Below are 23631 nucleotides of genomic sequence, written 5' to 3'. Positions count from 1 at the left end.
ACGAGTCCATTCATAACTAAAGATAGGCATCGAAAACAATCAACCTTTGATAACAGTTGGAACTGGTAAGGTTTATTAAACAACCTACACTTTGCAGAGATAATAAAATAAATCTGTTTTTAGGATAGATGTTGCTTCTTAAGATTAAAGTAAGGCCCATTTTTTAGAATAAATGTAAAAGAAACTGGAAATTTTGAAAAGCATGAACTCTCCGGCCTTTGCTAGTTTATTAAGAAAGAAAGAGTTGAAAATTAAGTTAGGATACATTATAAAACCTTTAAGTTCTCTATTTTACCCTTATTGAAATTGGCTAATTTGAAATTCTATTTAGAATTAAAAATAATAAAGCTCCCTGAAAACCATAGAGACAAATAGTTACATTAAAATAATTATAATCCTTTGATGTTGATGACACAGACTTGGTATATTAAACTCATTTTTCAGTTAAAGAAAATAACTAAAAAGGCCATTATAGTCATTCTCTTGTAAGAACTGAAAAACGTTTCTCTAAATATATGAGCTTGCTGTCCCGGAGATGAATTACTTCCCTAATGGTAGATATTTGGGTAAAATAAACTTTGGCAAACAACATAACTTACCAATTTTACGACTGATTGCCAACTAACAACAAAATAAATCACTTCTTTAAAATACTTTGGCAGGGGCGCCTGGGTAGCTGGGTCATTAAGCGTCTGCCTTTGGCTCAGGGCGTGATCCCGGTGTTCTGCGATCGAGCCCCACATCAGGCTCCTCCGCTGTGAGCCTGCTTCTTCCTCTCCCACTCCCCCTGCTTGTGTTCCCTCTCTCGCTGGCTGTCTCTCTCTCTGTCAAATAAATAAATAAAACCTTAAAAAAATAAAATACTTTGGCCAGGCACGCTTGGGTGGTGCAGCCAGTTAAGCGACAGACCCTTGGTTTCAGCTCAAGTCTGATCTCTGGTTCTGAGATCAAGCCCCATGTCTGGCTCTGTGCTCAGCAGGGAGTCTGCTTGAGGATTCTCTCTCCCTCTCCTGCTGCCCCTCACCCCTGTGCATGTGCACGCGTGCTCTCTCTCTCTCTCAAATAAATAAATTTTAAAAATATATTAAAAAATAAAATACTTTGGCCATCCCCACCTTTTTGTAGCTTTGCCTTTTCATCCATACAGTTTGATGCTCCAAAATTAAGGCTACCATTTCTATTCTCACCGTGCCTCTCACCTGTCCTATTTTTAGAGATGCAAGAAGGCATGGAGACCAGAGGTGGAAACACAGAGGCCCAAGGTCCACACAGGGTTATAAGGTTAACTCCCTTAACTGGCTCCCCTGTGGAAAAGTGCTTTTTGTTGGGATTATCAAAAGTAGAAAAGAGTAATCCCTCTATTTAAAAAGGAGATTACATACCTCGGGCTGGTAACATGTTTTAGTTGGGTGTCCATAATGTGTTTTTCTTTTTCTTTTTTATTATCATTATTTTAAAAGATTCATTTATTTATTTATCAGAGACAGAGAGAGAGAGAGAGAGTGCACACAAGCAAGGGGAGTGGCAGACAGAGGGAGAAGCAAGTTCCCTGCTGAGCAAGGAGCCTGATGCAGGGACTGGATCCCAGGACCCTGAGATCATGACCTGAGACAAAGGCAGATGCTTAACCAAGTGAGCCAACCACGCACGTGTCCCATGTTTTTCTTTTCAAAATTGAGATAAAATTCGGGGTGCCTGGGTGGCTCAGTCATTAAGTGTCTGCCTTCGGCTCAGGGCGTGATCCCAGGGTCCTGGGATACAGCCCCGCATCAGGCGCCTGCTTCTTCCTCTCCTAGTCCCCCTGCTCGTGTTCCCTCTCTCTTTGGCTGTCTCTGTCAAATAAATAAATAAAAATCTTTAAAAAAAATTGAGATAAAATTCATAGAACATAACGCAACACTGTCACCATTTTAAAAAGTGTACAACTGGGTGATTTTCGTTATGTTCACAATGTACAAACCATCCCCACTGTCTCCTTCCAGAACATTTTCACCACCCTCCAAAAGGGCCCTCATAATATTTTAATCTTTTTTGCAATTAGTGAAAAACATGTAAACGTTGGGAGCGTTGACCCAAAACTTCACCTTTCCAGCTTCCCAAGAAAAATCTGACCTTCTGACAACATTGGGGGTGGGGGCGCGATGCGGGGAGAAACGCCCTCCAGTTCATCACCTGGCCAGGAAATCACCCAAGGCATACGAGTTAGCCACCCCTGCTTTAAATGATCAGGAACATAAGCCATTCTGAATCACTCTTCGGAGAGACTTGGGTGTGACTGCAGCAGATTTCCGAGTGCTAACAGCCCTCCGTTCCCCTAGCAGGCAGTCCAGCCGAGCAAGAAGGCTTCCTAGCTCTGACACGCCAACGGTTCTATGGGTTCTAGCAACTTCTTTTTTTCTGAGAGAGAAAGCGAGAGCGCACAAGCGGGGGAAGGGGCAGAGGAAGAGGGGGAGAGAGAATCTCAAGCAGACTCCCTGCTGAGCACAGAGCCTGACACAGGGCTCGATTCCAGGACCCTAAGATCATGACCTGAGCCAAAATCAAGAGTCAGCTGCTTAACCGACTGAGCCCCCTCCAGCAACTTCTTCATTCACCTTTTCCTCAAAACGCCTTCCATTTCCCACCGCACAGTATTTGCTGAAATCACTCTTTTCACCTGGAAAGCCATTCCCCATTTACCTGACTGACATCCTAACCCCTGTCCCTTGAGGATCAACTTCTCAACATGCTTTTGTTTTCCACTTACTATCGTATTTTATTTCCTTGTGATTACTTAATATATTATTAAACAAATAATATTTTTAAAAGGGAATTATATATAGTGTGTGAATGGTAAGGTACTACCCCCTTACATATATCATAATGATAAAAATAAGTAAAAAATTTGTAATTATAAAAATTAGAGGAGGAAAAAAACCCAAACACAATACCATTCATTTCTAACCAGAAATTGTTGCCTGCGAAAGGCCATGAGCCCCGTATCTACCTGCACGGTACAAAAGGAGGTGAGTCAGGATGAGTAAGGTAGCAAAGGTCACAGAGTCTCAAACACAGACATTCCCAATGGGTGATGTAAAGTATTTCAAGGGAACCGAAATGGACAGATCTTCCTGTAATATGACTGAGGATGATTTAACCCTGTGCCTGGAGCCTCCTAAAATCATTCACTGTGCCATCACCAATGGAATACGCACCACACACTTTGGGAAGCAAACACAGCCCCTCCCTCCCAAAGCTTCCTGCCAACGCTCTCCATCTCAAGAGCTGTGCCCAAATATCTCAGCCACAGACAGCCCTGCCCCAACCTCTCTAACCCCGATGTGGCATTTCCCTTGCAAGGACTTCCGTATGTGCAGGTCTAACAGCTCCTAGACTCAACACTGCTCAAGGCTACACAACAGACCTTCCACACTGCAAATGCTTTCCTGGTGAAGGCTACCGGCACTAACTTACATCTGTCAGATTCCTGGCGTATGCCTGTCTTCACATCCCTGGCGAGGGAAGAGTCCGAAGTGATTTTCAAAAATAGTTTCCTAAATGAACTGAACCAAGTCCTAGTAGATAAAGTGCCCAGGAGGGTAAAAGGTATGGGGATAAATGCCTGCATCTCTTTGTTCTTTCTTAAATTTAGGGATATTATAAACACTACAATGACGATCGGTAAGTCATTCTTGGTGTGCTAAGAGCGAGCTATTCTGTTGAGGTCCATTGTTGTTTTAAAGGTTAGTAAGTGTGTCTCGCAGGCTGAGGATGGGGAGGTGGGCAGTTAGGCTTTGTGACTGGAGGGGGCAAAGGGGCTAAGCACCTTCTGTGATGACTCCAGGTGTTACGCGTGCCTGGGAATAACCAGTTCGAGCTACCAGGGTCAACTTGGTAAGGAGAGAAAGGACAAAGATCCCCATTGGCAAACAGAAGCAGGGTTAACAAACCTCACATTTAAAAAAAGATGAAAGACAACCTATGATGGTCAATTTGTACTTTTATGGTAACTAGTTTTCTAAAAATTGGAGATCTTATAAGATCTGCTGAAGCCCAGTTGATAAGGCTACAAATACAATTTCACTGACTTAAATGATTACTCACATTTAGGGTCATATCTTCGGGAAATATTACTGATCATATCAAGCAGTTATTTTATAATAAGTTCTTCATAAGTAACAGAACCTCCAATTAAAACCTTGTTTCTAACGAGAAAGACAATCTCCCCAACTGAAATTTTCTTATTCACATGATTTCTAATAGTCTCCCTGCTGCAAAACGCAGAAGATACCTTAAAAAAGTAAAAATGAATTTACCTCCAAGACGTGAGACAATGTGTATTATAAAGAGTACATGCTTAGGAAAAAGATGAATCAAGTCTTTAGATGTATGACGGGAGTCGGTTTCTAAATCTGAAAATTTACCCTAATGCCAAACTGCTTCCCCCTTGAACTCCTCTCCTCTCATCTCCTGCTGATTTTCATTTTATTCCTTTCAGTCTATGCTTCTGCTTGGAAAAAAGGATGGTGAGCAGAGTTAATGGATTTACGTTTTCGGCATCTATCTTTAATGCCATTTGTTGAACTTGGAATGAAGGAAACAGATGTTACTGTTGGACATAAATGTCGTCTCCTACCGTATTTTTAAGCTGTCAGCTGTACGGCTGGGCTTTATATAGGCCACAAACAAGTGCTTCTCTGTACCTTTACCCCCCCCCCCAAACAAGGAATACACAAATGCCAGAACTCCACCCACATTCCAATGCAAGGGACATTCTATAGCAAATACCCAAAATGAATGCTGCTGTATGTTCCCTGCTGATGAATCAAAACAAAAAAATTTTTTTCATTACGTCCTACAGAATAAAATAAAACCATTTGACACGCTGCCCCCACTAAAATATAGGAACTCAGTTTAAGTGAATGTATAGAGATTTTAGCTAAAAAAAAAAGGAATTTAAATCTTGAATAGCAACTGTCTAGGATCCATGAGTATGTTTCTTCCATTAAACTGGTATCATCACAGAACAGAACCATCTTAGATACAGGCAAAAGAGAAAAAAAAAAAAAAAAAAAAAAAAAGCAAAGCTACAGAATTCTTGGATTAAGAGTCCAGGTTCCAAAAGTAGTCCTTAATAATACCCCAGCTCTCCAAGTTCTTAACAACATCTAACAAAGTATGGAGGAGTCAGGGGTTGGGTGATCTTTTCTTGAACTGACTTCTGGCTCATTGCATTCTGATGGAGGGTAAAGAATCTGAAATATTTTAATACATATTTTCTTAAATCATTAGGGGTACTGAGGAGAAGCCTGGAACTCTGGCTGGAGACTGATGTTGGGTCAGAAGAGGCCTTGGTAACAGCCTTGTCTTTTTCCCTGGCCTCAGTGCAAAATGGCAGTCCAATCCTAGAAAGACCACTGCTTTGGTCTCAGAGGCAAGATTTTTTTCATGCACAATTCAGATCATTTTGACCAGTAGCTTGCCTTTATCACTCATTATTTGATAGAACTTCAAGGCATAGATGTTGGTGATTTAAAGCAGCTTGGGGCCTTTAATCTGCTGTCAAAGTCTGATAAAGCCCATTTCTCATCTTCTGGGTATAAACTAACAAATGAAAGCTGGAATTTTAGTTGTTAAAAGCATTAAATCAGGTTTAAAGGCCTACTTTACTCAGCCTAAAGAATTTTACATATGAATTTACCTACTCTTTCCCTGTCTCCCAATCAAGTAACAGCTTTCTCTTCTCCTAAAAGCTGCTTTTTATTTTAAAGTAGACTTAAAAGTAATAAGCATCTCTGGGCTGATCCATGTCCCAGTGGCTGGAACCCAGGAAAAACCCCATAGATATATAATCCTAATGAACCGAAACAGAAAGATGCTTCTGTGGTAAAACAAACAAACAAAAAAACAGTGGGGGGAAAGAAAGAGCAGACATCTCAAACACAAGGGTTGCCTAAACCACTCCCTTTTCCATTGACCCAGAAATGTTTTGATAATAAAGCCCATCTGACCCAAATTTGAAAGTCAGTTCTCCAGTTACCATCACTTTTCCAACAGAGAAAGAAATTACCCTGTTATGGCCTCCAACAGCCTGGACTGACCTGGTTAGTGCCCTCTCATGGGTCTACACTGAGCTTTGGCGTGACCATTGTATTCAAAACACCGGCTAGGAAACTGAACATCTCCCACATGGCCTCAAAGGGAACGAGCAAGAAGGGCCTACCAGGCCTTCTTAAATGCCCACCATATGCACGATACACCCTGAACGTCCATCTTGGCTTAGTTGGCTGTTGGAACCATGCATGGTCCAACTGCTTACTGACTACAACACCGTCCTGTACCTAAAAACCAGACAGCAAGGACAAATGATGGATCATCACCACTGTTTGGATGATCCATGAAATTGATGAGAACAGTAGAGATTTTAATGCTGCCAAAAATTTTACTCCTGGGCTACATGTCTATTCTCACACTCCATTATTCATCAAGCATTTTCTGTTTGCCTACAACGCGCGCATCCATCATAAAATCGAGAAGAGTCTTTCTACCACATGAGTCTTGATCACTACAACGGTAGAGGAAATAAACATTTTCGATGAAGGAATCGTTTTATTCGATGAAAAATTGGCTTGTATAAACACTTCCCTTTTCCTCTTGAAAGCATCCTACTAGAACAAGTAGAGGGTATTTGAGGCACAATTACAGGAATCCCGTATTTTCAAAAGACTAGACTGTTGTCAGACTCTAACCCAAAGCATAGCAGAGGCTGCAGACTCCATCCTGCCTCAGTCTTGCTAACAGAGGAGGAGACAGTGAGGGGGAAGAATGGGAGAAGAAGCATTTGGGAGTCACAGTCACGTTCGACCCAAGTACGGTAATCACAACCCTGTTCTTTATGGGTTTGGGACTTATTTCTAAACTTGGCAAACGAAGCCTCATTGTCCCAAAGAAGCATTAGTGCCTTTTCCCTAGCCCAAACTAAAAACATTTGCATGCATTTTGTATTTTAAATCATCACTCCCTGGCCCACTTTCTTATTTGAAAATCAAATAGAAGCTCAGAGACTGACACTTGCTCAGAGTGAAGGATTCAGAGAGAAAAACAGTTTTTGTTGTTGCTACAGATGCTCTCATCTAATAAATGCTGTGTCTAATTTAGCATTTGCACAAAACGTGATGGTGTTAAGAATGAAGACCCCAAGAAAGCTCCTCAGGATAAGAAAGAAAGGAGAGAAAAAAAGGTATTTCCACGAAGGGAGGGAAAATTACGTTATTTAGAGAGAGTGCAAGAAAAACAAAAACATGAAGTTATCTGTAAAGTCCTAAAACAAGAGCTGTAGGCAACGAGATGCCGAAAAACCTTTCAGTATCTGATGAAATGGTACATTTGTTTTCTTTTTTTTTTTAAGATTTTATTTATTTATTCGACAGGATAGAGACAGCCAGCGAGAGAGGGAACACAAGCAGGGGGAGTGGGAGAGGAAGAAGCAGGCTCATAGCTGAGGAGCCTGATGTGGGGCTTGATCCCATAACGCCGGGATCACGCCCTGAGCAGAAGGCAGATGCTTAACCGCTGTGCCACCCAGGTGCCCCGAAATGGTACATTTCTTCCAGAGCAGGTAAGGAGTTTCACGTTCTCACTCCTTTGAGCCGAAGCTGGTACCTGGGCAGGTGACTTTTGATTATTTCCCCATTACATACCTCAGGAGTGTGGTGATTTAAAAGGAGCTCAAGATAAAAGAGGCAACAAGGAGAGAATCATGACTCTAGCCGCTTCTCACGACAACTCACATCTCCTCTTATTTCATGAAAAACCAATGAGCCCCAGAAAATAAGTTTCAATCTGTCTAATAGAAAATGTCAGGTGAAGTGACAGCACGGAAAAAATGAGAAGGCCGAGTGGCGGGCTTTGAGCTTCATGCTTAGCGGGGCTGTTGAAATGAGTGACAAAGACCTATTCTGTCTAGAAATCCCCCACTTTATTTTTAAGCCTGGAAACTGGTTAGTCATATCTATACAGAACACTTCCTGTCCAGGGGCACGATGATGGCAACGAGCTGCTAAGCTTAGTAGCTGCCTACATTTCGTCAATTGAGTCATTCATGGAATAAAAAACAGCATCGAACATTTAAAAAAATCTGACGACCTGAAGGTTTTAAAAGATAGACAATGAAAACAGGTTTGACTGTGTCACAGGATCGAGATACCATGAAAAAAAAAAAAAAAGGAAGAAAGAAAGACAACAACAGACAATATTACTCTATGAGACTATTTGTTGGTAGTTTCTGGGCTGTTCTAACGACACCACCAAATACAACACTTCTCCCACTCCCACCCTTGAGATTAATAGTGCAATTGATACCCCACATTTCCATTTACAAAAACATCTGAAGACTCTAGACTCCCTCAAGGAACCAATCAACGGCAACCACATCAATGTATTCCTTTTTTCTCTTATTTTGTTCTAATGATATTTGAAAGGAAGGGCCCCTGGAGAATTTGACGAAAACCAGAAGGCAGAGGACTAAAATGCAGATCGGGACCAGCAACTCCATGGACGGGTCCAACGCCATCACGTGACATCTAAGAACGTGTGTTTGGGAAAGAGAGGAAACCAAGGATGGTAAAGAAGGGCCTTATCCCCGGCCAGCCTGAGGGCTGTGTCAGGCTTCGGGCGAGGCTGTCTCTCCCAACAGCAATTATGATTTTATCCGATTAACCCTTCTGCATGTTGCCACAAGCTGGCTGAAGCTTCACGGCAGAGAAACACAAGGAGCAGCTCCCCTCCCCCAAGCCTGAAGCCCAGGCACAGAGGGGGCAACCCCAAAGCATGCTGGGACCGAGGGCAACAGCAGGAATGTCAAGTCATCGCTCCTGTGCTTCTAGGGTTATCAGTCTGATCATCAAGTCAGCTATGGTCGAGTGAGCCAAATAATCTAAACCAGTTCTACCCATAAAAACCCTGGTTCTGAAATTCTTCGGCAAGCCTGCTTCCCATCAGGCTTGTAAGTCGGCCGACCCCCTAGGAGTGAGGGGCAGCTTTACCGGGAGGGGGGTGACGGCTCTCTGCTCCTCCAATAGCCATTCACCAAAAGGCCTGCAGGCCTTCCAGAAAATGGGTGGCATGGGACAGCAGGCAGCTTTGAAATGGCTCCCGCAGGCTGGCTTTACTGCCCTGTTCTCATTTATCATCTGCCCTTTGCAAGCTTTTTGGGGAAATCATTTTTATAACCCAGCAAGAGTTGTCACTGGAAATCCAAGCCAACACAGCACAGCCCTGGCTTTGGATGGGCCCCGATTTAGCAGCTGGAAAGGCAGCCGCATTCCTCAGAGTCACGGCCTTGTTTATGAGCCCTGTGTTAATCCCACCCACCCGGGAAGAATCGAGAAGCTTCTGTGCCCTCCACACGCCACTGTTTCCCTGGCCTCTGGGCCTCCAAGTGGGCCTCGTCCTGGGGGGACTGGCTCACCGTCACACCCCCTGTGAACTCACAGTCACGCAGACCAGACAGACTACAGACACGTCTTACCCCATTATCTCCGTTACACCGCTCCTCACCTCTCTCCTTTTGCCCAAGTTTTTGTTTTTGTTTTTTTTTTTTTTTTCCATTCCAGAGTTATTTCCTTGCTCCTCCCTTCCTGCCTCTCCACACGCCTACCCCTGTCCCTGGGAGGCTCTGCAATGGGCCTGGATCCCACCCTGCGTCTCCCACCCCTGCCCTCCCCACACTGCTCCCATTCACCATTTCTTCCTCATTGTTCCCTTGAAATTTTGAAACCTGCCCAATGGCCACTCCCTCCCTCCACAATCCTCGCTATTCTGGTTTCCCAGCAGCCTTCTCCTTCCCGCTCAGTAGGTACTCCAACTCCTTGAAAACTCCCCCGAGAGCCTCCTTCTTTATCCACCATCTTCTTTCTCTGGAGAACTGGAGTCCAACGTTTAGGTTAGACTTGGGGATCCTGAGGAAGGATCCATTTTTCATTCTAGTTATTTTGTAACTGGCTTCATTTTCATTTTAACCCTCCAGAGATGAAAATGATGTTATAAGCGCTTTAGGATAAGGAGAACAGTCGGGGCACTAGTATCTCTCTTTTATCAAATAACTTTACAGAAGGAAAGTAGTTCCTTGGGACAAGCCTACCCTCCCCCACTTTCTACAGATGAAATGGGGACTTGGTCAGGTGAATATGGTAGGTAGGCCTCGGACCGGCTCTGTCTTTGGGTGTCATACAAGCCTTATTCACACAGCACCTGCCGAGGGAAGCTGTCTCATCAGACACCAGCATCCTCTCAGGGGCTCTCAGAGGGGACGAGCATGTTCCCACCGCTCTGACAATCGCTTGCCACCTCAGGAGAAATACAAAATATTCTCAGCATGGCTCAACTAATGAGTGTGGCCTAAATCCTATTTAATATGTCTAAGACTAAAGCCCGAAGAGTTCTCGTTCATCTGTCAAATCTAGGGTGTCCCTGGCAAACACATCAGCAGTCTCCCGACGTGCCCTCAGAGAGAAAAGAACCAGCATTGGGCGGGTGGGGGAGAGGACGGGAAGGAGAAAGGCAGGCGAGAAACAGCCTCTAAGTCTCAGACTGGCCAAAGCTTCTTCCTGGTGGGAAGGGCTGGATTAAATTTCCTGCCAACATTCACTTGTCAGCCTCATACACCAGTGCTGACTGCGGTCGATGCCACAGAGACAGGGTGGATGGAGGTGATGGGGATCAAGAAGAGGATCTGGGGGCGACTACGACGTGAAGGTGCGCACCAGTGGAGAGGCTGAACGTCCCCCTTCCTCAGGAGACTGGCACCTGCTCCCGGCGTGGTCAGTCATCCTGCGCCCCACATGCTTCCCCTCATTCCCACTCAGCACCGGCTGAATGTTCATGATGTGTTCTCATCCCTCAGCGGCTGAGATCTTAGCTCCCAGCTTTTGCTGAGGCCCCAGAGAGAAGGCGGCAAAGCAACGGTCTTCAGAACGTCTCCTTAGACATGGCTGTCACTGTCTCTGCAGGCTCTCCTCCTCCTGGCTTCAAACGCCTGGTTCTCTCCTTGTCTTCCTCCTACCTCTTGAGCTACTCCTTATCTGCTTCTTTTACAGGTTGCATTTACCCCTTTCCTTTGTCAAAGGGGGGTGTTCTCAGAGGCGAAACCCAAGGCCCAGACCCCACCTCCCTTCAGTGTTTCCCTGAGAGATCCCAAAACGAAAGCAACTCTCCTTTTCTGGTTGGATATTCACACACGGCTGCCCAGGCTCCTTTACTCAGGCTCAGTCCTGCCCTTCAGACCAACCCGTGGCTCTTGCCAGCTTGGTATTCTTAAAACACTACTTGGCATCTGCCCTCTTCCAGCTCAACCCCCCCTCCGCCTCCCAACACCAATTCCCACACAGTAATCCCGTTTCCCTCCTAGGGAGGGATCTTGGGCGTGCTTCAGTTTGCTCTCATGCCTGCACTTTCCTAATGAGGAAACTGAAGTTCAGAGATACTAAGTAGTGACTGAAGGCTGTGCAGACAACCAAGGGCAAGGTCAGGGGTAGAAGTGGTGTCCTGATTCCCGGAGCCTTGTCTGTTACTCAGTGACCCTCTGGGCAGCCTGGCCTCTTGTCTGGCCCCGTGTACTGCTGCAACATGGCCCACCAATGCCTTCCAGTTCGTAAGCCCTCCACTACACCCTGCTGTGAACTTCCTTCCTTCAGTAACCTCCCCTCTCCCCTTGGCCAAAGGGCCCAGCTGAAGTCCTAGCTACTTCTCTGTGACGTCACTGCTGCCATGATGACGTGTGCTGAATACTCCCTCCTCTAGAGTCCCATAGGGTGCACTGCCTCCTCCCTGAGCTGTACTCATCTCTAAGCTCCCCATCATGATTGTTGTCCTATAAACACACATGTGCTAGTGTAGGATGCCCTGAGCCTGAAGTCCTTTGAGGGTAGGGCCCTCCACACACACACGCCCCTCTGCTACCTTAGGCCCCACAGAGGAGGTTCTGACTCAGTTAACCTTTGTTGCTATGCGTCTCTGAGGCCCAGTGATGGGGGAGAGAGGCTGACTCTGGAAGCAGGATTCTACTGGACTTCCATGGCAGACAGAAGAGCCTGTGCTTCTGGGGACACCTCTGGTCCCCCACTTCTCAGCCTAGCTGGGGGAGCCACAGAAAACACATACCCGGGGCCAGGTGAGCGGGCATCAAGCAGAGAGGACATGTCACACTGGAAGGAGTGAGTTCCTGGGCTGCTCATTCTCCTCTTGCCAGTCAACCCAGACTTGGCCAATAAGGCTCCAGGAGCCTCAAGCTGTCATGGTCACTGAGGGTATTCTGCTTAGTGGCCTCTTTTGCTCCACTGTTTCCTTGGGAGAAACTCTGCACCTATTCCTTACAAAATTAGATCTGATCCCCGCAAACCTGGAGCGTGTATTCCCGCATCGGCGCACAGATGATCCTACACACGCAAACACCAGCCCCCCATCTGTCTTTACAACCATAAATACCATAAGGTACCACCTAATAAGACCGCAGGCTTTGTGGAGTCCTACAGAACCCCCAGAGCAGCCCCCACAGACAGTCACTGCCCACGCAGCAGTCACTCAGGACGCACTACAGCTCTGCGTCTCACTCCTCTTCAGGGATCTCAAGCCCTAAGAACGAGATCTAAGTAATTGCTCTTTCAGATTTCTTGGTCCGCGGCGGGGGACCAGTGGGCGGACTCCCAGAATGCACCTGGCCCGCGGGGCTCCGGGGTGCCCATGTGTTACTGCGACCACACGTCCGGTGTCTGAACGCTTCCCACCCACACACAGGCACACGTCCTCCCCAAGGAAGAGCGCTCCTGTCCAACCAGCACCCTCCGCAGCTCATTTTCCTCAGTGATGTTCTTCTCAAAGGAATGAAAATAAATGAGCTCACTGCTTAATTGCCTCTCCCTTGGTCTCCCACTTTCTAAGCTAGGGATTGACTAGGACCTTTTTGCGGAGCTAAAGTTTAACTCACGATGCCTCCTCATCTTCCTCACCTTTTATTTTCCCGAGTTCCACGTAGGAGAAGGTGAAATAGGAAATCTTCAGGTGTTCGACCACTCACGTTAGGTTTTATAAATTTCCCCACCCCCAAAGCTGGTGAATGGTGCCTATACAAACAGATGAGGTGTGTCCTGCCTCAGGGGGAGGGATCTCATGCACAAATCCGGATACGAAAACCCAGCTCTGCAAAACTTCTTGCTTGCCCAACAGGCATAAGTTTGGGGGGTTCAAGAGGGCCTGGACTTCACCTCTCTGGGCCTCAGTTCTGCATCTCTCTCTCTAAGATTTTATTTATTTATTTGACACAGAGAGAGAGCGTGCACAAGCAGGCGGAGCAGCAGAGAGAGAGAGAGAGAGGGAAGCAGGCTCCCTGCTGAGCAGAGAGCTGGACATGGAGCTCGATCCCAGGACCCTGGGATCATGACCTGAGCCGAAGGCAGACGCTTAACCAACTGAGCCACCCAGGCGCCCCCGCATCTCTTAAAATTAGAGGTAAGATAAAAGAGCGTGCAAAGTTGCTTTTAACTCTAAATAGTGGTGATTCTACTTGTGTTTGTTGGAAAATCATTTTATTTACAAAGTCTTCTTACTGCATATCTTCCTGAAATATTACAGAGAGACATAATGAGTTGATTTCTTTAACTTTCAGCTCACACTATCGTTTTGCACAACCCACTCGATGAAGAAAGGTACACAACCACGCTCCCTCCTTCTTTTCCAAAGTTGTCAACATCTTCCTTGTACAGATGGAAATGTTGACAAATAAAGAGTTTGTGGCAGATCTAGGAACTCCGCATTGTTCTGAGATGAAATCACTACGTCCTGAGATTTTTCCGGCCCCACTGCATTCTCTTTCACCTGCACACTTTTTGGCTACTTCTTGGATTACCAACAGCCAGGAACAGGGAACTTAATCATCCGTGTTATCCTGCTTGTTCCCTGGTGTCATAACTTGGGGACTAGAAAGGCGTGGTACGTACTCAGTCTGATGAAAATTTCAGAAGTGAGGAAGAAAAAGGCCCAGATGTACTGAAGCTGACAGAGCTGGGGGTGTGGGGTGGTGTCAGGTCATCAGTGATGTCCACTGCATAAGAGACAGTGCGACATGGATCTCTAAATGGATTTTCCACTTTTAGTCCTTGGGAGCACACCACACTCCAAGGCTAATGACTACACAAAAGGAACCGCAATCACATCAAAGTCCAGTGTTTTGGGGCATATGCTGTACCTTTTACATTATACATGACATCAAGGTCAGCCACACCCAGGGCGATGGATTTCGTCAGAGCCTTTCCTCTTCATTCCCTCTGCAAAGTCAGGGCTGGTGCAGGGAGGGATGAGGGGAGAGAACTTAGTACAGTGATGCTGGCCGCTCAAAAATGCGAGGCCCTGCTCTTGTCCCATAGGTGCTTGGGTCCCTCCCACTGCAGTGGGTGCCAGGCACCTCCTACCAGCCCTGCTGGGCTCTAGATCCTCTCATCAGGGGGAGAAGGATGCACTTAAGACTCACTACCCACACCCCCCAGAGGCACAGAAAGAGCCAGGGCCTGGGCTCTCCACTTTCTCCTCCAAACACCTGTCTCTCCACTCCTGATTTATCTTACTGGGGTACAAACAGGCGCAAGACCATAGACAGCATCCTCCTCAGAGCCAGGCTTGACAGGGGAGGGCAGCTTTTGGACATTCCCCAGGAGCATCGTGTCAGGGTTCAAAGCACAGTTTCTATGGTTAGAACCACAGAAACTCCATTCAAATCCTAGTTTCACTTTTTCTAGCTGTGTGATTTTAGGCACAGTTCCTAACCTCTCTGAACTTCAGATTTCTTTACTGTTTTGTGGAACTGACACAAAAGGTTATTATACAAGGATTCAATGGGATAATATACATAATCAGATGCTTAGCACCACACCGGGCATAGGAAAGAGCTCAATGCATTTTAGTGTCAAAACGGTGTCTTCAGTCTTCGAGACCAGTCACTGTGGACCCTGACCCCAGAGATCAAAGACACAAGCTTGTTTTGACTCTACCATCAAGAGGGGAGGATTTAAGAAACCCTACATAGGTTTGTCCTTTAGGTTGGATCTAGAAACTGGCACAAGTGTTCAAAGGTTTTCATCCCATGACATAATCTCATTTTACATTGATTAATTTGATAATGCTCTATTGGGTTCTCTTCTGTGAGAGGCCCCAGGTCAGCCGCGGGGGATTCAGGAAATAAAACACGCACAGAATTAGCTATCAGAAAGCTCGTCATGACGTGGAGGCAAAGAAAAAGAAAATCAGTAACAGTAATACGTGAAAATATGGTACAACGGAGGGAAGTTTAGGGTGTTAGGAGAATGAAAAAGCATCTACTCCAAACTGAGTCCCGCTGGAAATTACTACCCATGTGAGAGTGATCCCAGCAAAGGATTCCAACAAAGGCTGGACAGGACAAAGGCAGTGGGGTAACAGATATTTGCTGTTGTTTTGGTGATTTCACGTCGGAACTCCCTTCCTGTTTCTGGAGGAGCCCTCACTTTGCAAGAGGTGGTGGGAGTTAGACTCCTGACTCCCACTCCCAAAGCCGGAAGCAGACGTGCCCTCTCCTCGGGCAGCAAGGGGCAGGTGCACAATCTCACACTGACCAATCCAATAGCTGATTTCAGGGATTTCTGGATGCTGAGGATGGCCAAACACATTCAGCCACATCTCAAGTCCCAGGAGTGACAAAGGTGAAAAATATGGCAGAGGCGAAGGCCGCGGTGAGGTCCTAACCAGGCAATTCCAGGGTATGGCCCCGGCTCCATCTCCCCTCCATTTCAGGGGCCCATTCTCAGCCTTTCTGAGATGTGTGAACTGCGCAATGTGCTTCCAATAAATTCTTCTGCTTACGACAGCAGGAGTCCGTTTCAACTTCTCATAACCAAGAGCCCTGATGACAGAGGGCGTTATGGCAACCGTCGGGGTATAAATGCGGAAGGCCTGCACCAAGGCAGGGACAGGGGAGGAGAGAAGGAGCTGCATCTAACAGATAATGAGGAGGATGAAGTGCCAGGTGGAAGGGAAGATAAACTAAAGGGCAGGGTCAAAGACGCCTTGCAGATGTGTCATCTGGAAGCCAAAAACAGAGCAAGCCAAACACAGAGCAATTTATTCAGGGGAAAGATGGAAGGCAGATCAGATTTGCAAAGAGGAAGAAATGATGGGCTCCGTCCATACCTGCTGAGTTGGAGGATCCTGTGTGACCTTCAAAGCAGGGTGTGTACCAGGCAGCTGGTTCTCAGAAGACCCCCAGCTGGAGGTCCAGGAGATTAGACAGAAAACAGCAAGAAAAAGGAAAGGAGAGCAGGGCAGTGTAGCCTCATAGGAACCCAGGAAAGAGTTGCAGAGCACAGCAACACTGGCCTCCCAGCACAAATGCCAGGGGAAAAAAAGTAAGATCAGGACAGGACAAAATACCAATGCTGGCTCACTGGTGATTTTGGCGGTTTCCGTGGAATGGTGGAGAAAAAGACAGAGCTTGGTGGGATGAGCCATGACAAAGATTGAGAAAGTAGGAACTGTGGGGGGAAAAGTTTTTTAAGATTTTATTTATTTATTTGTCAGAGAGAGAGAGAAAAGCACAAGCAGGGGGAATCCGCAAGCAGAGGGAGAAGCAGGCTCTCCTCTGAGCAGGGAGCGCGATGTGGGACTCGATCCCCGGACCCTGTGATCAAGACCTGAGCTGAAGGCAGACGCTTAACAGACTCAGCCGCTCAGGCGCCCCTCATTTTATAAATAGGCAACGATCACTTCTTACCACTCCCAGTGGGGAAGAGAACAGACATGGTCTTGCCCTCAAGAGCTTGTGGTCTGGAGAAGAGATGCTGAACAGGGCCAGTGACTGGAAGAACGGGTGCTCTGAGAGAGGACAGCCAGGGATCCTAATTCAGGCAGGAGGTTCAACAAAGCCGCTCCGAGGAACTGAAAAGGGGGTCAGGTGGGGAGAATGCTACTTCGGGCAGGAGGACCAGCAAGGGCAAACTCTCTCAAGTAGGGAGCTGAGCACGTCTCTATGCAGGAAGAAAGGGACCAAGAAAGCCGTGGGGCCCACAGGTGGGTGACGAGCCATAGGTGGAAGGAGTGGCCATCCACTGAGGGGGGAAGGACCCCTGCTCCACAGACACCAGGAGGGAGGTTGTGGGTGAAAGTGAGTCTGTCACCCTGGGAGCAGGAAGTCGAGGGCGCTAAGGGCTACTGTTTTCTTTGTGAAATGGCAGGCCTGGTGAGGAGACGAGAGATTCTGGTGGAGAGGTGGTGGCCGTGGGGAAATGTTACTATGGGCCATGGAGGAGAAGCTGAACTCACTCACCCCTCAACCCTTCCTTCTTCCCAAGTCCCCACACAGCAACCGCTCCGTCGCAAGGCCTGTCTCACTTCCTGGTACCAACACTGTAACAAAGGGGACATAGGAGCCTGGATCCCTTGATGCTTAGCACTAGAAGGGTCCTCAGAGACCTTAGCTGCCATTCATTTTTTTCCTATTTCATAATGAAGTACTTTACACAACAGGACGCCACTACATGTGAAGAATGTGGCATCAACCCATCTCCTCAGGAAGCCCCTGTGCACTGGAAACTGTTGATAGCCTCCTTCCCGTGACCTTCCCCTTTTTAACACACTGGGTTTCTCTCTTCATTTCTCTTGCTCTCTTAGTCACATCACGCATGTCCGGAGATCTTAAATTCACTCCGCTTTTACTAAAGTGAGGCCTGGATTATCTCTCTCTGTTTCATACTCAAGTACAATCACCTATTCATTTGTAAGCAGGCAAAATTAAATCAATTCTCTAGGAGGGGGCTCTAGACGAGGATGGGGGTTTAGCCCTCCTGGCACACAGTCAAGTGCGTTCTAAGCTATGATGGCTTAACAATATCCCTAGTCATTTGCTTCCACAGTCACTCACATCCACAAATATGTCGGCCTCCAAGGACTTCTGAGTCGACTTTTTCAGATTTAATCCCAAAGAAAGTATACTAGTCCCTCACTGCGGCTCAGAATAATGACTTAAAAGTATCTCCCAAGCACATCAGGCACGAAGCATCAGAAGGCAATTTTCGTGCAGTGTAGACGCTGTGAAGCATTTGTGGTGATCTCACACTAAATGGGATACTGAAGTCCATCAGGAGGAAAAAAAAAAGCTAAGGAGAGGGAAAAGGATTAGTAAGGATAGAGAAGATAATAAAAAATCACTTACACAGTGTGGCTCTTTTCATAGACATCTGAGAGGTGGTAGCCAAACAGAAGGTTCTAGATCACAGCTAATACCCAGTCTTACAACAACTGCCCAGGACATGGACACACACACACACACACACACACACACACACACACACACACATCCTTTACTTCCTGGCAGAAGTTACAATGATTCTATTAATAAAGTATTCATTCCATCTCCCTGAAGAGTTATTTCATATTCTACCCTAACTGCCATCAATTTAAAACTCCAGCACCTCATATTCTTATTATTTTTTAAAGATTCTAGGCTTTCTGTAAAAAGCAGAAGCCAGATAAATTACTGCATATCTGAAGAATGTAAATGATGGCAAGTGGAGGCAAGGTGAGGACAAGGTAGGAAGAGACCCTCGAGGGACCTCGTCACACTCCAGGTTTTAAGTGAACATCCAGAGAGCTGGGCAGGAGGGAACAGCATGGAAACTACTAGAGGAATGTATTAGACACTTTGGGATACCGTGTTTCCACCTTCTTCCCACTCCTTCTTTCCCAGAAAAAAGGAAAAACACACTTAGGAAAAAAATACCAATTTAAATGCTACTCGTAATCTACACAAAAGTTCACCAGGCTGGATTCTCTCAGCCTGTTTCCTATTTGCTTTCGACTACTTTTGACTTACTATAAATTGCTGTTACAAAGACGGAAAAAGCATCCATCAGCACATAGCTCCATCAGGACAGAGGCCACAGCAAGGAAACATTAATCCCCCAAGCTCCACATCAAACTCTAAAACAATGCTCCTGGCTGTCATTTTTCATTCACATTTCTATTAAACAAGCCTCTTTTATGGACTTCTCCCCCCACACCGCATAATAAGGTAAACATCAGCCCACAGAGACTACATTATGAAACCCAGAGCTTCACTTTGGGAGGGGAATCAGTAAAAGACAGAAGAGGGCAAGTTTCAAGGGATCTCCCTAACTCCTGTCTACCAAGTGGAGAATGATGGGGCTCCTTTCTGCTCCCCAGGCTCCCAGCGGCTGCTGTGACTGACTTGAAACTTACCAGTTTCCCAAGAGGCTACTTGAAAAGAAAAGGAATTTTCATAATTATGAACAGTCTCCTTTCCTACTCTCTAATTTTCCCCAACTATCCTCACTCCCACCCCCACTTACAAGAGGACTTTTGTATACATAAAGTTTCAGGAAACAAAGCATACAAACACTCACATACAAATAAACTCCCAGAACTAACACCAGCGTATAATTGTGTTTGGGTTGGAGTTTTTCCAGCCCTGTCACCCGTTCTCTGTTAGGAGTAAATGAAACCCTTTGCTTCGGCAAAGTTAGAAACAGACAAACTCTCTTCAGTTGCAAGCTGCACAAGGAGCCCCTCACATCTCTCAGCTCCCTTAAGCCCCCAACAAAATGAATTCACTGCTGAAAAGTCAGCAAGGAAAACACACACAAACACACACACACACACAAAAACCCACCAACCAACCTATTCCCCAAATGAAGATCTTTCACTTCTCCCCCTCACTCAGCTTCCCCTTTTAACCGGAAACACAAGGAGTTTCCAATTTCTGAAACCCTTTTCAAGGGACCCTGGACTCTTTGGGCTCTTCCAAGGGGAGTCGCTTTCGGCTGTCCTGATGTAGGCAGGCAGCCCTTTCTAAAGCACATTTTGCATTCTGGGGAGTCAATACGGGAGCCGGGAGCCGTTTCGTTTCCAGATTAATCTACAAAGCAGCGGGCTGGCTGAGCTAGGTCAGACTCTTCCTCCTCTTGTCTCAGAAGGGCTGCCGGCTGAGAAGGCTAACTGAGCTGCGAAGACGCAGGGCGAGGGACAAAGTACCCACCTATCCTTTTAAAAGTCGCATCTGCTCCCCCCTGCTACGCCTTTCCTCCACAGTCCTCCGCGGGACTGGGCCGCCGCCCCCCACCCCCACCCCGAGAAATCAAACTCATACCTTCTTTGGATTCTTCTGTTTCGCAGCGCATGGTGGCAGGGGAACCGGCTGCAGGGGCGATTACCGCGGACATGTACTCGGACGAGCTGCAAGTTCGCTCCGAGGCCAAAACCCGCGCACGACAGAAAATAAAAGGAAGGAAAGCCACTAAAATCAAAACCTCCCCGGGGCGGAGGGCTGGTTCTGGTGCAGGGATTTTCAGGGGGAAAGTTCTGCAAGAGTGACGAATCGCGTCTCAGCTGGGCGGCGGGAGTCCGCCCCCGGGGCCGCGCGCCCTGGCCCGTCGCGGGGCGGAGGCGACCTGGCGCGGCTGGCGGGGCCCGGGCGCACGCAGGTGGGGCGGAGGCCTGGACCGCAGCAGCCCGACTCCCCGAGGAGGCAGGGCCGAGGGGCGCCGTGGGCAAACGTGACCCGGACGGGCTACGCCTGGGAAATAAATGTGCAGTGAAGAAAAAAGTCTCACTCATCTGAGCGCGCGCAAAGACACACGCAGTCAAAGAGACGCCTCTGGATCTCTGGGTTAACATTTTTCGGCGCCCATTTAACTTGCCTTGTCCTGGGGGATCTTCAATGCCAGAAAAATAAGTATTTTGAAGCTGCTCCGGTTTGTACGTTATTTTTGCAGGAAAGGAACGTGGACATTGGTCCGTGTGGCTGGAAGGACCAGTTTCACCGTGCAGTAGGGCCTTTTGAAGAAAGTGGGGGCGGCCTCCGCCCCTTACCTTTGCACGGGAAAAGCAGACAAGGCGGCTTACTCAGCATAACCCGGGCGAGCACTCTTACTCAAACCCCAGCCCGGGCGCACGAGCTGCTCCGGTCTGCCCCAAGGGTGGTCCCCGGATCGAGAGCGCCCTTCCCTCCCCGCGCGCCACTCGGAACAACCGGGGAGAAATTCCTTCCAAACGCCAAAGTGGGAGGCGGGTGTTCGGCTTTTGAAATGCTGATGGACTAGAAAGTCTGCGGAGCCTGGGGAAGACAACTCAGCTCTTGCCCTCAGGTCCGATGCCCTGGCTCTTAAAATCAGCTGAGAGGTGGGCGTCCTGACTTTGCCAAACCTTGGTTTTATACTCCGAGGAGGGAGGAACGGAGCTGACACTGCCGCGCCTGTCTTTATGGGGGTAGTTTGCATAGCACTAATTCCATCACCAATCACAGGCAAAAGATCCCTTAAGAACGGGCCTGAAAGATCGATTCGGGAATTTTGAGAAAAGTTCTATTCTTTTCCTAAGTTGATTTCCCAGCTGCTTTCTTTTTCCTCATTTCCCATTTTTATATGGGCAAAAAAACAAGAGTAGACAGTAGGATCTAAATTTTGTGAAAAGAATACACAAAAGAGCCTGAATGAAAATTTATCATTTTTATGACCTTGAGCAAATTCTTTAATCTCTCTGGGCCCCCCTTCCCCTCACATGTAAAATGAGGATTAAAAGTAGTATTTACTTCACAGATTTATGTTTGGTATGAAATAAGGTAATACAAGCAAAAAGGGATTTGAAAACCATAAGTCCTACACAGATTATTACTAACTATTGCACCATTAAAAGTAAATTTTTGTAACAGGTGCTCAGGTGTTTTACTTCAATATTGGGTTCAAGTGGGGAAAAACGGATTTATGCAAGTCACAAGCAGTAAAAGTGATTATAAATATTAATATAAGGCCTAGATATTAAATCACTTCCCACTGCTGAGTGATTCTAACATGCCTAAGACCCTAAGCAGACTTTTATCTCAATTTCACTGAAAGGGCAGGATGGTGAGAGGAAGACATAGCCAATCGAGAGGAGAGAAGGCGAGAAACATCTGGAAAACATCAGTGTTGCGGAGCCACCTGAAAAGTGACCTTACCACCAAAAGGATAACAGTGTGCACCCTTCTGAAAGTCACTGTTAACTGCCTGGTGCCCTCTGCCACACATTCCGGGTCAGGAACGGCGAAGATCCATACCTTTACTCAGTGACCTCAAACTTCCAAAGGAGATGTGATCATTTTGAATGCAGAGAAATTCTCCCTCACCAGGAAGAAGTGACCTTTCTGGTCCTGTCCAAGGCATCATTCTGGGAGCCCTCCCACCTACACACATCATCTGCCCTCGCCCTCCCTCCCCGCAGCCCAGAGATGGCCACCAGGAGCCCTACGGGACCTCAGCGGGGCCATGTGCCACACAGATAAGATAGCTCCCATTCAGCTATAAGTGGACTAAGACGCAACACCTTGTTCAAGGTGATGATTATGCAGATTCAGACAACCCAAATTCCAAGCCGCACCCACTGCACGCAGGGCTCCCTTTCACCCTCTTCCTTCAGAACGGGCCCTCCTCAGAATTACTTATTAAATGTCCTTTTGCAAGTCCAATTACGGACAAACCACATGAGATGTGCTTAAACACGTGCCCCTAACGGGCTGCTTATTTTCACATCAGATTCACAAAAAGGCTCTCAGGTCAGCCAAGGAGAAGGACTGCTGAATGAACGGTCCCACTCCTGCCAGGTCAGCCTTGTAATGCAATTTAGAGTCATTTTAGCAGCTCATCTTTGAACACTCACCTGATCCTCAAGAAACCTGGAAAAAGCCTTTTTTAGTTATTTAAATGCAATCCAGCGGTCACCTTGGGGAAGGGTGTCCTGTTCTAGCTCCAGACCAAGGAATGCTCCGCTTATTTTAAAAGACTGTATGTGGACAAGGACACGCCTCAGTCACCAGTACAACCTTGGGCAAATGACACGGCCCCAGGGCCCCAGCCTGCAAAGTGAAGCCCAAGGGCAGCTGATTCTCCGGGGCCTCCTTGCCTGTCACTTCCGATCTATGCTCCGTGGGCCACTTCATCTTGATTTTGCTCGGCTTTTGTTCCGAAGGGAATGGGTCACTTTTTAGCCCCCAGAGAATAATGCTCTACTACCTTAAAATGATTTACCTCCTGTAGGCAGAATCTGTTCACTCCTGAATATTTAAGAAATACTCCAACTTGCTTTAGACTGGCAATCTGCTTAGAAGTCACGCCAACAATCATTATAGACCAGCCGATACAAAATAGCGATTAAGTTAGCAGCACTTGTCAGTTAATACCATACTGCACTCAAATACTAGGTTCAACGTCTACTTGTGTCTAATAGTGGATCTCCTCCTTCTGTGCCAAGATGGCAGAGGTAAAAGGTTGACTAAGATTCTGATGATTTTTTCGTTCATTCGGGCATTATCAAATATGTGTATGTATCACATGCAAATGGGACCTGTCCATCTGGAGCTTAGTGGTGTACTTTTGGTAATCTTCTTCTTCTTTTTTTTTTTTTAATTTGTCAGAGAGAGAGAGAGAGAGAAACTGAGCAAGCAGGGGCAGCAGCAGGCAGAGGGAGAAGCAGGCTCCCCCCTGAGCAGGAAGCCTGACTCGGGGATTCGATCCCAGGACCTTGGGATCATGACCTGAGCCAAAGACAGACACTTCACTGACTGAGCCACCCAGGCACCCCTAATTT

At 46.8% G+C, this 23631-nt stretch overlaps 1 protein-coding gene across 4 annotated transcripts in view; it reads right to left on the bottom strand.

The window, feature by feature from the left end:
* Positions 1-23631, bottom strand: part of TNFAIP8 (TNF alpha induced protein 8) — a 112050-nt gene that overhangs the window by 15746 nt on the left and 72673 nt on the right. Inside the window, exon 1 of one of the 4 annotated variants that reach the window (XM_026507810.4) lies at positions 20162-20460. The exons of the other annotated variants lie outside the window; for them this stretch is intronic. Coding sequence (XP_026363595.2) covers positions 20162-20234 — 73 coding nt within the window. The 5' untranslated portion in view covers positions 20235-20460. Of the gene's footprint in view, positions 1-20161; positions 20461-23631 lie in introns of those variants that run through there. 4 annotated transcript variants of the gene reach the window in all.

Source organism: Ursus arctos, unplaced genomic scaffold, assembly GCF_023065955.2.
Source record: "Ursus arctos isolate Adak ecotype North America unplaced genomic scaffold, UrsArc2.0 scaffold_5, whole genome shotgun sequence".
Classification (NCBI taxonomy): Eukaryota; Metazoa; Chordata; class Mammalia; order Carnivora; family Ursidae; genus Ursus; species Ursus arctos.
This window is presented reverse-complemented; position numbering and strand designations above follow the sequence as displayed.